Source organism: Strix aluco, chromosome 8, assembly GCF_031877795.1.
Source record: "Strix aluco isolate bStrAlu1 chromosome 8, bStrAlu1.hap1, whole genome shotgun sequence".
NCBI lineage: Eukaryota > Metazoa > Chordata > Aves > Strigiformes > Strigidae > Strix > Strix aluco.
In genome coordinates this window covers 2889720-2905758 of record NC_133938.1, presented here as the reverse complement: position 1 = coordinate 2905758, position 16039 = coordinate 2889720, and the positions used below count along the sequence as shown (strand labels likewise).

Sequence of the window (16039 nt, the reverse complement as noted above, 5' to 3'; positions counted from 1 at the left end):
ATATTCCAATATAATTCTTCCTAATTTGAGAGCCATTTAGTAGCTGACTCAGATGGGTGCCAGCATAAATAACAAAGAAATTATCAGCAAATTTTCATAAGGCATCTCCCTTTGCCGGGGCCTCAGCAGAGCCGAAGCATCCGTCTTTCCAGAAAATGGGTCCCAAATATCTCCAACTGGATTCTCAAAGCAAGAAAGTAAAACGGCTGATTCATGCAGTTGGGTGCATGTTTCAGTGATCATGTATGCAAACCCCTCCTCAAAACATCCATAAAACTATCCTTGTGTGCCAGCACTTAGCTGTTGATTATCTGTTCAAAATAAGCAGTGACTGGTCTGGTCTTCAGAGGTTTAGTAATTTCCTTTCTTTGCTTTGTTTGAAGAATATTGGCAAATAATTTCACATCTGGATTTATGTATTAAATGTCTCCTATATTGCATAAAACAAAGCACCTAATGAAAGAAATCTGTCTATTTAACTCCTGTCTTAGCTTTGGTTCTGTTTCAGCAATAACTGTTACCACACTCATGGAAGATTGAAGAAACATTTCCTATTTCAAGGGTATCAGTGCTGGGAGTGGTTTGATTTTCTATATACACTTTAAATTCTGTCTCTGCTAGCATGTCTCTTCCTGCTGTGTTTATCAATATTAAGTACAAGTTTGGTTAAAAAATAGAAAACAGCATATTAACTGCTTTAAATAAATGTAAATATTTTTTTCAGGCAGTTTATGTTTTCTCTTCTAATCAAGGCTGGGTATATTCCTGAATATAGCCTTCCCCGCCTCCTGCAGAAAGCATTTCATACAACATTAATGCACGTTCTGGCTAACCTGAAATGCCACTAATTGTTCTTACCAGGCAGCTGAATTTTTTAAGAAAAAATAAATATTCAAGATCTTGTTGAATATAAGGATATAATCCTTATATTCACGTTGGGCTCGTTTGTGAGAAAACTGAAAACTACCTGCAAGCAGTGTGGGAATCCTTTAAGGTTAAAATCATCCAGGGCACAAAGCCCATGCCATGCCCCCTGCGCTACCTAAAGACCATATAATCCCTTATCACAGGCTCTTAATGGAGGGGAAGGCGGCATGTGGGCTCCTGCGCTGGGTGAGCGTCACCCAGAACGAATCGCAGAGTGCAAGACAAACACAGTAAAGCCCCTCGCATCGGCCTCTAATAATACAAGTGCCAGCTCCCTGTAGTGACATTTTGTTGCAAAGTCGCATGTGAAATGTTTCACCCTTTTGTGTTTATGATTGATTTCAGGGACGAGTATGAAGAGGACGGGTTTTGCCAGCCCTACAGGGGGATTGCTTGTGCACGATTTATTGGAAACCGAACCATTTATATGGAGTCTTTGCATATGCAAGGTGAAATAGAAAATCAGATTACAGGTGGGTAAAACACGCACTCGCTTCTTCCCCACAAAGCTGTCTTTTCCCAAAAAGCTGCTAGAATTTTATAAACTGCAATACTGTTTTTATTTGCTCTTTATCTTCCCTTGCTGTGAGCTTCCCGCCACAGAGCTTGCCCGGGACTCCTGCAATGTGTAGCATCAGTGGAGGGAGTCATCTGAAGAGTGACAGCCAGAGAAGCCTTCATGTCTCTGATCATCCAGCTCCCCCAAAAGAAACTAAAAAATTATTTTTCAAGGAGAAGGAGCTGTGTATTTACAGCTTCTGTGAGTCTCATAACCAGGCTGCTGTTATCCAAGCAGATATTAAAAGCGAAAGGAGACCAGACTTAGTTGATTTTTACGTGGTTGAGATTATTTAGGTGCTGGAAGAGGCTGCATAAATAATCCAGCAGGTAGTGTTTTTCCTTTAGATTTAGTGAAGAACCAGTTTTCATCATTTTTGTGGGAGATGCTCACTGATGGAGGTGCTGAATTCAAACTGAGGCCTCATAGACATCGTGATGCTTCTCTATTTTTTTACATAAATTAACCTTGGCCAGATCCCAGCCACAGTAATCATCTTATCTATATTCAGATTTTCTCTTGCTGACAGAATATTCCAAATTTCTCTTCCCCCTAGAGTGTTCTCCCTTTGTATCCAACCACTGTCAGCATTGTGAAAAAGGGTTTTTGCATTGCTCACAGGAATGGCCAGTTGTTTCTATGCAGCCAGTGGTTCATAATCTTACACCATTTTGTTTGAAAAGTCATTTGGGATAGTATGAAAGCTGTCATCTTCCACGAAGGTACTGGTACTGTCATCCTGCAGGAACTTTGGTTTTTACCTGTTGGGCAAAAGGCATCCAAATACTATATGACTTTGCAAACCATTATAAATTATTTGGGGGCTGTAATTAGGTTTGGGGCTTTGGTAACATGCTTAACATTAATCCCGTGTTGAAAACCAGATGTATTTTCTCTGTCAGCGAAATCAGCACCGTTTAAGGTAATTAGTGCTCTGTATTTCTGGAAGGCCTGTTCATCACCTGAACATCTGAAAATAATGGTTGCAATGGGAAATGACGGTTATACTGGGAAGGCAAGAGCACAGGAATAAAATTCCCACCAGGTTAAGTAAAATCTTTTTGTATATTTTACAGCTGCCTTCACCATGATTGGCACTTCCAGTCATTTGTCAGATAAATGCTCCCAGTTTGCTATTCCTTCGCTGTGCCATTACGCCTTCCCCTACTGCGATGAGACTTCATCAGTTCCCAAGCCACGAGACCTGTGCCGCGATGAATGTGAAATCCTGGAAAATGTCCTGTGTCAGACAGAGTACATTTTTGCAAGATCTAATCCCATGATTCTGATGAGATTAAAGCTGCCCAACTGTGAAGATCTTCCCCAGCCAGATAGCCCCGAAGCTGTCAATTGTATCCGGATCGGGATTCCGATGGCAGATCCCATAAATAAAAGTAAGTGAAAACTGTCTGTGCCGCCGCGCAAAAAATACTGCTGTGAAAAGATTGGCTGTAAGGGCTTGTGCGTCAGAGTTGGGGCTAGTGCTGGGCTTTGAAAGCTTGCAGATGCCGTGCTCTTGAATTACCCTGCTCTCACACTTCTCTGAGAATCACAGAATCATTCAGGTTGGAAAAGACCCTTGGGATCATTGAGTCCAACCCTCAGCCCTACTCTACAAAGTTCTCCCCTACACCTCATCCCCCAACAGCTCATCCAAACGACCCTTAAACACACCCAGGGATGGTGACTCCACCCCCTCCCTGGGCAGCCTATTCCACTGTCTGACCACTCTTTCTGTGAAAAATTTTTTTCCTAATGTCCAGTCTGAAGCTCCCCTGTTGCAGTTTAAAGCCATTCCCTCTTGTTCTATCGCTAATGACCTGTGAGAAGAGACCAGCACCAACCTCTCTACAATGTCCTTTCAGGTAGTTGTAGAGAGCGATGAGGTCTCTCCTCAGCCTTCTCTTCCTCAAACTAAACAGTCCCAGCTCCTTCAATCACTCCTCATAGGATTTGTTCTCCTCACTAGTCTGGAGTGGGTAGAAATTCAGAAATACTTTTTCAGTTTTTTCTTTAGCTGCCTGTGGACTCACGCTACGTGCTGTTTATTGATTTCAGGTCCTTTCTAATGAATATAAAGAAACAATGACAGTGTAAGCATTTGAATACTGAGGAACATCAGTAGCTTCAGCCTTCCTGTCCTCCCACAGCATGCCAGTATGCTCTGGCAAGGCTGTGGGTGCAGTATGGGGGTGCTTGTCAGGAGGAACATTTGTAGGGGCCAGGTCCATGGCTGTCCCTGCCTCATACAGCCTCATTTTAGTCATTGGCTGAGCTCGCTCTTTCATCAGGCTGGGCTGCAGCCTGTTCACAACCCTTGTACATCTGAATAGGCAAATATAAAACGTGGCTCCCACAAATTCTCCACCTTCATATGAAAATAATGGCTGCAATTCAGGTTCCCACTGTAGTTTTTACTTCTTTTGTGTATCTTATATTAAAAACGCTTGGCATAAGCTGTTTTCATTACAGAAGCATAAGCTTTAAATCCTCCCAGGAATGTGAATGCAAAGCAGGCCCTGCATTACAGCCGCAGCAAATTGGGAGCCCGTGCTCCCAAACCGGGTTTCCCGGCCCCGGGCCAGCAGCAGCACGCTGGGGCTGGGGGATGCCGGCAGCTCGCCACCCCCGGGTGTTGTGGCCATCTGCCTTGCTGCCGCCAATGATTACTTTGGATTTTTAAATTGTTGGTTTTTTTTTTTCAGATCACAAGTGCTACAACAGCACAGGAGTAGATTACCGGGGGACGGTGAGCGTGACCCGGTCGGGGCGGCAGTGCCAGCCATGGAACTCGCAGTACCCCCACACCCACACCTTCACTGCCATCAGGTACCCCGAGCTCAACGGGGGCCACTCCTACTGCCGCAACCCAGGGAACCAGAAGGATGCCCCGTGGTGCTTCACCCTAGATGAGAACTTTAAGTCAGAGCTTTGTGATGTCCCGGCATGTGGTAATTACTGACCTTTTTTATGTTTCATTTTGGAACAAAAAGGGGAACCGTTTTGTCACGTCCATACAGCCGCCCTGCAGAAGAGCTCGAGGGAGCTGTGCACAAAGTGTCTTTTTTGAATTCCTGAGAAGAGAGCTGTAGGAAAGGCTAACTACACTGTTTGTAGCCAAAGCCACAGCATCCCCACCCCGAGGAGACCTTCGAGCCCTTACTGCCCATGCATCTGGCAAAGTGAAAATATTTTACTAGGGAATAGCTGAGCACTCACCAGAAAGTGATGAAGCAGCACCACGTTGCCAGCCCAGCGTCCCGGGTTGCCATTGCGATCAGTACAACTCCTTAGTCCAAATGAAATCAGATCACAGAAGTTGCACTGTTGAGGCTGATCCACAAAGTGGTTATAAAATGTTCTCCATTTAGCTTGGTTTATTAAGAGCCATTTTAATAAATGCAAACCTCGCTTAACAGAGCTCAGGCCTTGTTCAAAAATTAGAAATGATCTTGCCAGATCCTCTTAGCATTTTAAGTTTGTGTTTCCAGAACTGCCCTGGCTGCATTTTGGTTTTGCAAAATGAAGAAAAATGGAAATTCAGCTCTCATTTTATTCTGCTTTTCTGAGACCTGGGGGAAGTGGATGGAAGACCTGAACAAATGGTTCCTAATTGTTTTATCTGCATTTAGAAAAATATTGATAGCGTGCCAAGAAAAAAAATACAGCTATGCGCATGGACGTGCCAGAAATGCACCCAGAAATGTTCTGGAAATTCACGGTACAGTTTCACACAAAATTTTATGTTGCCTACAAGTTGTCAGAGTAACATTACCTTTCCCCTTGGAAAGGAGATATTACTGTTCAATAGCCAGAACCAAATTAAATTATTTCTGGTTATGGTTATGAACATTCCTGCAGTGAGACATGTTCTGAGCCTGCTCCAAAGTCTTTTTCAATTAATGGAAAGATGGGATTCGATGCCAAAATGGGGTCTAAATTATGTTCTTACTGAAAGAGTAGATCAGGGGAAAGGCAGACAGTCTGGGCTATATCATGTGCATCTCAAACCCTCTCTAACATTCATATACGCTTTGTGGAGTTCTGTATCTCTTTTGCTATTATTTCAGTGCATTTAACTTTGGTTATTTTTCTTGTTAATTAGGCACAGTGGTAGACTGACTACACAAGAATAGTTCAATCTATATAAACTGTTCCGAAGATCTTTTTCAGCCCTTCAATACAAAAATCTGGATCTAAGTAGCAGCCCACAGGACTCCCCTTAGCGTATGGTCAGCTCTTGGCTCTCTGCCCCAGGAGCTGCCCGGCTGCAGGCGCAGACACCCGGGCTGGTCTGGGTGAGGAGACATGGCTCAGCCCCAGGGGCTTAGGGGTCTCTGTGTCTCCACCGCCAGCGATGCTCTTGAGCTTTCTATACTCCACTGCGCTGTTGCTGTACGACCTTTCCACCATGTGCATTTTGTGTTTTCCCCAACTTCTGAATAATAGGGTAATTAAGAGTTGATGGGGGGATTCCTTGCCAGGCCCCCTCTAGGTGGGCTCTGAGATCCCAGGGCTGGCTCAGTCTTTTGATCTGAAATAGCTGAAAGCAGGACGCTTTTGGACGTGTTGCAAAAGTCTGATTTGAACATTTTACTAGTTAATAAATGAGATAGGCTGGCTGGCTTGAAGAATTCCTGACAAGGATTTTAATCACTTCTCACCACTGCCTTAAATGGTCCTTGCTGTACAGCTGGGTTATATGGCATTATTATTCTAAGTCCAGACAAATAGAGCTATATCAGGTGAGTAGTAATTTAATTGTTAAATGCTAATCTGCATATTAAAACAAAAATACCATGTGGGACTTGCATTCTGCTGGTTTTGCACTGGCTGAAAGAGCCATTTCAGGCACATTTTAATAAGTATTGTGCATTCTGCCTCACCAGGACATGCCTAGATGGGAAATGGATTTAATTAGGGTGGCTCCCAAGAAACCTATTAACCTAATGAGGCTTCACGGCAGGGGCTGCTACTTAATAAGAATAATAGTTCCCTTTGACTGGAATAGCTCAGGTGATGAACTAGTGCCCAGGTCTCTGTCTGTCTTGGGCTGACGCTTTCTTTTTCTTTCTTCAACTGTATCTTTCAGTTGTCTCACAAGCTGCAATAGATTCATTTCATAAAAGTTTGTCAACCTGAATATAGGAAGATGTGAAACATGGAGTAATTTGAGCATGAGGCTTAGCAAAGAACAAACGTAAGAAGGTTACAAAGGAGAGGGGAAAGGCAGTGATCGTGTGTCCATGCTAGAGAGCAGCAGCTCATGAAGGAAATCTACAGTGGGTCCATGCTGTAGAGCTTGGACGTTCACTGAAGACGGAGTGAGAGCACACACCACCCTTCTGCTGGGCACAGGGAGACTCTAATGGGGACGGTGCTTTAGTCCTCTCTTGTTTCCCAAAGGCCGTAGAAACATTTGGACTACCTCTCCTCTCAATTAAAAACCAGATGGCACAACTTAATCTAAAAAGAATGATCAGAAAGGAGCATGGGGGGAGCAGAAGGACAGCGTGAGCCTGTAAGAGGAGAGGGGTTATGCAAAGTGACATCCAGAACCATTTGAACTTTGCCTCTGTCACAATTTGAGTCAAACCCAAGCTTCAGATCAAGTTGATGTTTAATTAAGCGCATAAAAGATATCTGTGTGGGCCGCTAAGCACTTCTACAAATCCAGCCTGGAAAACACAGACAAACAAACTGAAATGACCCTGTAGGAATAATAAAACATTCCCCATTCTGCCAGAATCCACTAAGCCTGATGCTGCTGCAGACATTCACCATCTCCCTCAGAAACAGGCTATGGCCACTGGTCCTGCAGCTCAAGGTGATCCTCAAAGTTCCCGGGGTGCCCTAAGAGTTAGTGTGTTAATCTGTGCATAATTACACCCTAAACTTTATGAATGCTCCTGGGAAATACCAGAGCAACACAGGCTCCAGTGTCCCTGTGCTCAGAGCAGTCTGGCTGGAAGGTATGTCCTTGTCAACGCAAGCAGGTGCTGCATGAACGGGAGGACGTGAGCCCCTTCCCGAAGCCTCTCTCCCCTCTCCCACTGCACCTTTCCTCTCAGAAATGTGCCCTGGAAAAGCAGAGCCAGCTGAAGGGGGGGTGAGTGTCCGATGTCCCGGCAATGCCTTGCTGGGCAGTGGTAGAAGAGGGGTTCATGTTTCTAAAATTAATCACTCGCTCTCTAGCTGTGAAGAGAGCTGTCTGCAGAAGGAACAAATATTGCAGCTAGCATTCACACTATGTTAAATAAACTGCCTTCCCAACCTTTGCTGGATCCTTCTTTTTTATTCGTGCTCTGGCTTTCCTTTCAACTATCATTGCTGTGTCCTTTGCACCAGCATTTGTCACCCTGCTCAGATGACACACTACTGGTATATAGTTAGTAGAGGGGTGGGTTTTCCCATTAGCCCGTTAATCCTATTAAGACCAAGTTCTCAGTAGGTAAGATTTTTTTTTAAGATTATGCCTCAGCTTTTGTCTGCATTCAGACTTTTCGAACCACTTTCCTGACTTGCTGGATAAAAACCAGGACTGTTCTCTCTATTTCTTGCCATTTCCATGCATTTCCACCCATTTCCCAGGTGTTCTGCATTTCTTCTGTTCTAGAGTCCCTAATTGTCCTGCTCCTGCACCTAAAACTAACTAGAAACTAAGTTTTCAGTGGCACATGTTGTTTGTTCCAGTGTCCTGGGTGGCCACACAAATGCTTTGGCCAGTGCTAGCTGTTGAGAACAAAAGATTGGAAATAAACAGGGGGATAAAACTATCCTTTTAATGGCTCCCCACATTTTTGTTGGATTAAGGAAACTATGACACCAAAACCTAATATACATATTAAAATAAGGAGTCCATAATCCCACCAGAGCCTTTCTTCCATAAGCTATTTTAGAAATTAACTTTTCTGTGGACCTGTATTAGACTATTACTTCATTTCACCCCAAGCAATAGCCACCTCACAGTATTCAGCTATTTCATGACCATAAGTAGGTTTGAGCTGACATGCTGCAGGGAAATAGTTCCTGGCCATTCTGTGTTCTTACAGAAATGTTACTCAACAAAATTAATTGCTCTGTTAAAATTAAGGAAATAAAACAGCATTCAAGGCGGATTGCAGTAGTATTACCTGGCTGTTTTATTCTTCTTAACACTTCTAGTTGAGCCAGGGATGTATTTGACTCTATGGGATACTTGATTAATTGTTTTTGTGTTGGTTTTTTTTTTTTTTCCTGAACCAGATTATAAGGATTCCAAGGAAAAGAATAAAATGGAAATCCTGTATATCCTGGTGCCAAGTGTTACTATTCCCCTGGCCATAGCCTTACTCTTCTTCTTCATCTGCATCTGTCGCAACAATCAGAAGTCATCTTCCCCTCCTGTTCAGAGACAGCCTAAACACGTAAGAGGACAAAATGTGGAGATGTCGATGCTCAATGCCTATAAACCAAAGGTAATCCCTCATTTCTGCTTTGACATTTGCTGTCTGTAAAGGCAGGGAGTGAAATGCTTGGATCAACTCAGCACTGAAGTACTGGGCTGATTTCCAACTTGCAGTTTCTGCTGGTGCCTTGAGCTGTAATTTTTGTAAGGGCTTTTCTCAGCAGCAGCATAGCAAGTGCGCTTGGACCTGTGGGGGTAATTCCTATGTGTCCATGTACCTGGAGAAATAGGAGGTGGAGTTTTTTTGTAATGAAACAAGCAACCCATTACTGAAGCATCTCTAAATTGCCTCATTTCAGTTAGAAAGTAGTGCAGATAAAGATGTGATTCAGCATTTTCTCAAGAGAGTTTTTCCATGGGTCTGCCGTAGTCATATGTCATCTTTCACTCAGCTGAAATCACTTTGGAAAGATTTGTTCTGTGTTTTTGCAGGCTTACCCGTTCTCTCAGTTAAAAGAGAAATTACCAAAACAGACCCTGAGAAATCTGCCTGCAGTTCTGGCCAGCGCAGCTGACGGATAGCGGCTCTTGTTGCTGGTGTTGTTTTGCTTCACTGTAGTCCTGGGTTCGTGAGGCGTTTTTAAAAAAATCATTTAAGATTTAAGCGTGATTAACCTTGAGCTCCTTGTTTATTGACAGGGCAGCCGATCTGTAAACCTGTAGGGATGACCCATCTCAGGGCGGTAACTGCCTTCTGCCACCTGCAGGCAGAATAATGCCCTGGGAGTAGAATTTGCCTCGTTTTTCACACCGTGCCAATTCGCTTCAACAACTCGATGGAGTTTGTTTCAGAGTAGCATTTCAGAGTAAAAATCAGTATCTACAAGTAATTAGAATAGAAACTGTGGTATCGAAACAGTCAGGCATGCCTTTGGGTAAGCTGTTATTTTTATTAGAAAATGACATAGCAGAATGAATCCAAATTCTGATTTTATTGAGTTTCAGCAATGTGAACTCTAACCTTCCAATATTGCTCTGCTTTCAGCAGAGCTAATCACTCAGCATCAGGAAAGGTTACGCTTGTACTTCAGGAGCTGTGTTCTCCATCTCTGAATAAATTTTGGACTAGTTTTGTTTTTCAGTTCAATAAAGCAGCTATGGCATACCGCTCTTGCTTGCTCTTAAATGTCAAGTTTATAGAATTAAGTTATAAAGAGTTAATTGTGGTAGCCTAGGGAAAATGACTTAAGTACAAGGGGCAGGGGTGGATGGAGCTGTGCCACCCAGGCAGGAGTTGCTCTTTCAGGGGTGCTGCCCCGTGTGTCTGTAGAGCCGCAGACTCTACGGCAGGGATGGACACGGAAAGTTTTTGCAGAGAAAAATTCCAGCTTGACACCAGCTCACAGAAAGGATAGGAGAGTCTTTTTAAGTGAGTGATAAAAGTAAACCCACTGTGCTGGAAAAGGCAGTGCTGCTTATGCCCTTTAGTAATCCAAACTGCATACAGGGATGTTTTTTACACAGCGTAATGCTAACATCAGGATTCCTGTTGTAAATAGTGCTGGTGCACCGGGTGCTGATGTGATGCCAGCAGGACTGTTGTGTGGGCTGGTCAGGCAGAATTTGGTCTATTGTTATATTTTAACTCTTCAGTTCCTCACACTCAGTGAATTTATCTTCATTTTCCTTTAAAGTTCTTAATTTCAGCTTCTATATACAGCTTAGAGTAGCTGTATATCAAAATGTTGGTAATAGCACAGAAACCGTTTAATCAGGTGTCAAAACTACATCTTGCATCCAACCTCCATGGAATATTCTGTTAAATTTGGATTTGCTTCTTGGTCGCCATTCTACTAGATATTTGGGGTGCAGTCTGGGCTAAACTGAAGATAATGGGAATGTCAGAATCATTTTAATGAGGTCACAATTTCCACGTTGACTGCTGACGCACTGATGCCTTATGCACACAGCACAGGAAAGCAACTTGCCCAGAAATGTTTGCAAATATAGACTTCACTGGTTTCTCTTTATGTTCAAAGTCATATGCTGCAAAAAACTTTCCGTCTCATTTACGCTAATTCCATATTTTCCCACTGGGAAATCCAGCTTTCCCTGTCTCAAATGTTTTGATAGCCTTTCAAACAAAATTTTAAAAGAGAGGAAGTAGAATCCTATTTTCAAATACTGTATCCAGTATTAATGTCAAATACTGTATCCAGTATTAACGTTGGGTAAAAACACGCTTAGGCGTCAAGCTCCAGCTCAGGTAGGTGTGTGTTTGCTCATACGTATAGAAATATCAGCATTTCATCCAAAAGCCTGTTTCAGTTTTAAGGGATTTTAATTGCCTTCAAAAAATATAATAAACTAAGCTCGTCTTGTAGTTCATCTAATGGAAGGAGCTGATAAAGAGATAGAGGCGGTGGCTTCTCTCTTACTGCTCTCCCTTTGTACTCGGTTTACTTTGGCGTGCTGCCTCATATGTATTTTACACTTCTTTACATTTTGTACACCGATGTATGACAAATACTTGTCAAACAAAAACTAAGCAGATTTATAACCGCTTAACTTGAAATGAGCCCTTCCTGCCAAAACTTTATGACTTCATTTTCTTTCATAGTTTTCCACTATGTTGGTTCAAACAGACGAACCCAGCCTCAGGTCAGACAGAGGTCATTTCACTTTCATTACTAAAATATAATTTACAATATGCCAGACCTAAACAAGTTTTAGCCTAAAGGATTTGTATAATATAAACCATCTGTTCCTCAACAATATAGCTAATTTCCTGCCATCACCGTACAGTCTACTGGCTGCCTGCTTAAATGGCATTATTATTATTATTATTATTATTATTATTATTATTATTATTATTATTATTACTATTACTATTATTATTAATGAAGTATTTGTCTAGAAGTTGTAAGTGGTCAATATGATTAGAATAATTTATTCTAAAATGTCATTTTTTAATGATTTTTTTTTTTTTAATGTCAGTTTTTTTCCTATATTGCCACTGTAAAGCTGCCATTACATTATTTCAGGAATGCAAATGCTAATGTTTACACTAATGTGCAAAACACAGATCCCAAACTCGTTAGCCTTAAATTACTACCTACGGCTATACTGAGGACCCTAAATGAGTGCGTTTTGGTGTAGGTGTTACAAGTATATGTGGAAATTAATGTCTGAAAATAATACAACTTCTTTATGGCCTAAGAGTGAATATATGCACCCAGAATAACAACCGAGTTTTCTAAAAGTTTGCCTTTCTTCTTTGACCACTATCTCATTTTTCCAGCTGACTCTGTCTCATGTATTCCAGGATTGAACATTCAGTCAAGTGTGAGCAGAAATAGTCTCTACTGTACATTGAAGGGTTAATAGCAAAGTCAAGGAAGAATTGGCTATAAGTTTTTAAAAAAATGTTTTCTGCTAAAACTTTAGGCCCTGGCCCAGAAAACGCTTCAGCATGTACTTACTTAAAGTATGTGAATTACCTCAATTCCTGAAATTAGTCAGATTCAATTTTAAGTATATAAATGCTGAAGCACAAGTATATAAATGCCTTTGCTGAAATGCTGATGGTTCCTGCATATATTTAGATCTAATACTTACTACTTCTATCTGATCTTGTGTAGAGGATAAAAAGTAATTCTATATTTAGTTTTGGAGCAGGGTGCACTACGATTAGGCAACACTCAGCCCTGAGCTTTGCCTACTCTGGGATGCTGGTGTCCCTCAAGCTGTATCTGGCCCGGGGCTGATGCCGACACACCAGTGCCTGCGTCTCACAGGGCTGAGCAGGATGGTTGCCAAAGGGGTACGTGGCTCAGGAAGTTCCTGTGTCAGTCTGCTTGGCTTTCAGACATCCTGTGCAAAAAGATCTTTTCCTTAAAAATATGTTTTCAGTCCTGTTTTTCTGACATGTTTTTGCTGTTGCTTCACAGAGTAAGGCTAAGGAGTTGCCTCTGTCCGCTGTTCGTTTTATGGAAGAACTGGGCGAATGTGCTTTCGGCAAGATCTACAAGGGACATCTCTACCTTCCAGGCATGGATCATGCTCAGCTCGTTGCTATCAAGACACTAAAAGACTTTAACAACCCCCAACAGTGGGCAGAGTTCCAGCAAGAAGCATCTCTCATGGCCGAGCTCCATCACCCTAACATCGTTTGCCTCTTAGGTGTGGTAACCCAGGAGCAACCCGTCTGCATGCTTTTCGAGTACATGAACCAAGGAGACCTCCACGAGTTTCTCATCATGCGATCGCCGCACTCGGATGTTGGGTGCAGCAGCGATGAGGATGGGACTGTGAAATCCAGCCTGGACCATGGGGATTTCCTGCACATTGCAGTCCAGATTGCAGCAGGGATGGAGTACTTATCGAGTCATTTTTTTGTCCATAAAGATCTTGCCGCTCGTAACATTTTAATTGGAGAACAGCTTCATGTGAAAATTTCAGACCTTGGACTCTCGAGAGAGATCTACTCGGCAGATTATTACAGAGTTCAAAACAAGTCTCTCTTGCCAATTCGCTGGATGCCACCGGAGGCGATTATGTATGGCAAGTTCTCTTCTGATTCAGATATTTGGTCATTTGGAGTTGTTTTATGGGAAATATTCAGCTTTGGACTTCAACCATATTATGGATTTAGTAATCAAGAAGTTATAGAGATGATCAGGAAAAGACAACTGCTGCCATGCTCTGAAGACTGTCCTCCCAGAATGTATAGCCTGATGACAGAGTGCTGGCATGATCTGCCATCCCGGAGGCCACGATTTAAAGAAATCCATGCCAGGCTGCGCTCGTGGGAGGGTCTTTCAAGTCACACTAGTTCTACTACCCCCTCCGGTGGGAACGCCACCACTCAAACAACTTCCCTCAGCGCGAGTCCAGTTAGTAATCTCAGTAATCCTAGGTACCCTAACTACATGTTTCCAGCACAAGGTATACCACAAGGCCAAATTGCCGGGTTCATCGGCCCACCGATACCTCAAAACCAGCGCTATATCCCGATCAATGGGTACCCGATTCCACCAGGATATGCTGCTTTCCCAGCTGCCCACTACCAACCACAGGGTCCGCCCAGGGTCATCCAGCACTGTCCTCCTCCAAAGAGTCGTTCTCCGAGCAGCGCCAGTGGATCCACTAGCACAGGTCACGTCACTAGTTTGCCGTCTTCGGGATCCAACCAGGAAGCAAATATTCCTTTGCTATCTCATATGTCAATTCCGAGTCATCCGGGAGGAATTGGTATGACAGTTTTTGGAAATAAAACTCAAAAACCGTACAAAATTGACTCAAAGCAGTCTTCCCTATTAGGAGACTCCAGCGTCCATGGACCTAATGAATCTATGATTTCAGCTGAATTGTAAATAAGCGAGGCCTTTGTAAATATAACTATTTACAATACAAACTAGAAAGTCGTAGAAAAGATTTATATTCAAATATTTTATTAAAGATTCTTCTGGTTGTTTAACAGACATTGCAGCAAGTATCTTCTGTGAAGTTTAACTGCTTGACAGGATGGGCAGACTCAACCAGACAAAGATCATTGTGGTATGAATACTTAGCTTTGTCAATGGACGCATTGTTTCTTTAAGTGCCACCGACAATTCAAAAATGGGAAGGGTTTGGGGTTTTTTTCAAATAGAAACATTTTATCATACGCTTTTTCACAGCTTTTTAAACCTCTGATGTGGTTTAAATCACAGAAACTTTTTTATACTGAAAACATATTTTAATATTTGTCTCTTTTTTAGGAGATGCAAATATTCGGAGATCTACTGGGTGTGCAATTTCAGTTCCAATAGCTAGTTAAAATATTTGTAAATTTTGCAGTCAAGGATTATGTTTCAAATATGTGATCTGAGAGCTGAATAAATTACTTCAGGTAAGATTTTGGTCTTTTGTTAAGTTGGGAGTCTGAGATCAGATTCAGACCAAAAAAAGTCATTTATATGACAGCACAACAGCTTGAGTTATCAACTTGCAGTCTACAAACATCAGCTGCTATTGGCTGCTAAAGATGGCTGGAGTTCTAAGAAATTGCCTTAAAGGAAATGAAATTAAAGTGTTTTAATTTCAGAACCTGAATCAGCGTATTCAAAGATAACATTTCATAATCTAGTAGTTAAAGCAGAAATTTTATATCCTTTTGTTGCTATGCAACTGTTTAATGGAAAGGCTCCAAACCACAATTTTATATATGACAATCAGTTTTCCCAGGAATATTTATTGTTTCAGATCAATGTGTAATTTCAGTGACTATGACTCCAGTAACCCTGAAAAAAGGGAAGCTCACATTCCATTAGGCAGCAAATCCATTGATAGCAATTTTGTCTGTCAATTCTAAGAATGTGAATTAGTGTTAACTTTCAACTTAGAAATATGACATTTGTATAATTACGAAAAATTCATTCAGGTATAAGCAATCTAGATTATTCATTTGAAACCACTTTAATGAGTTACAAAAGTGCTGTGTACATTACAGTTTTTCAGACTCTTTTTTACTGAATAGTATTTTTATTGTACACAGAACAAAAACAATCTTTTGCTCAGTTGACAATGTTGTATAATATGACTTTATTTTTATCTTTTTGCACAAAAGTGTGATAATGTTTTGTACAGCAGAAGTGAAAATACATCTCTGCATTTTATATCTTGGTCTGTTTCTTGTTATTTTTAACCTGATGTAGATGTTCTTGAAATATATTATGGTGATATTCAGCCACTACCTTATACAAATATTTTTCTTTGTTTTCACTGCATGCGTTTAATCACTGTATTACTTGATGATTGATTTATGAATTATGGGCATTTCAATTAGGCAAGCATGAAAATGTAATAACAAAGGCTATTTTATAATTAAGATATGTGCATTTTTGTATTTCACATGCCAGAGATGATATTAAACACTGATTATTTTATGCTGCTGTTTATTAAAACATTGTTTTAACATAAACATGCCGGTATTTCCTCCCTCTTGGTGTAAGATACTCGAAATGTTTCGTATTTAACAGAGAGCTCACCCAGCTCAGGTAGGGAGTCTGCTGAAATGTTTGCTTGAATGGGACATGAGAATTTTGCAAATAACATTTGCAGACAGATTACTTAGGGGTAACATAGAGAGGCTTAAATGAATATTTGACTGTGCAAATATTTGC

At 41.6% G+C, this 16039-nt stretch overlaps 1 protein-coding gene across 1 annotated transcript in view; it reads left to right on the top strand.

The window, feature by feature from the left end:
• The window catches only part of ROR1 (receptor tyrosine kinase like orphan receptor 1), a 172368-nt gene extending 156531 nt beyond the window's left edge, over positions 1–15837 (top strand). Inside the window, exons 5-9 of the mRNA XM_074833171.1 lie at positions 1273–1400; positions 2563–2880; positions 4192–4437; positions 8732–8943; positions 12824–15837. Of these exons, the coding sequence (XP_074689272.1) occupies positions 1273–1400; positions 2563–2880; positions 4192–4437; positions 8732–8943; positions 12824–14248 (2329 nt within the window). The 3' untranslated portion in view covers positions 14249–15837. The remainder of the gene's footprint in view (positions 1–1272; positions 1401–2562; positions 2881–4191; positions 4438–8731; positions 8944–12823) is intronic.
• The last annotated feature ends 202 nt before the right edge of the window (positions 15838–16039 follow it).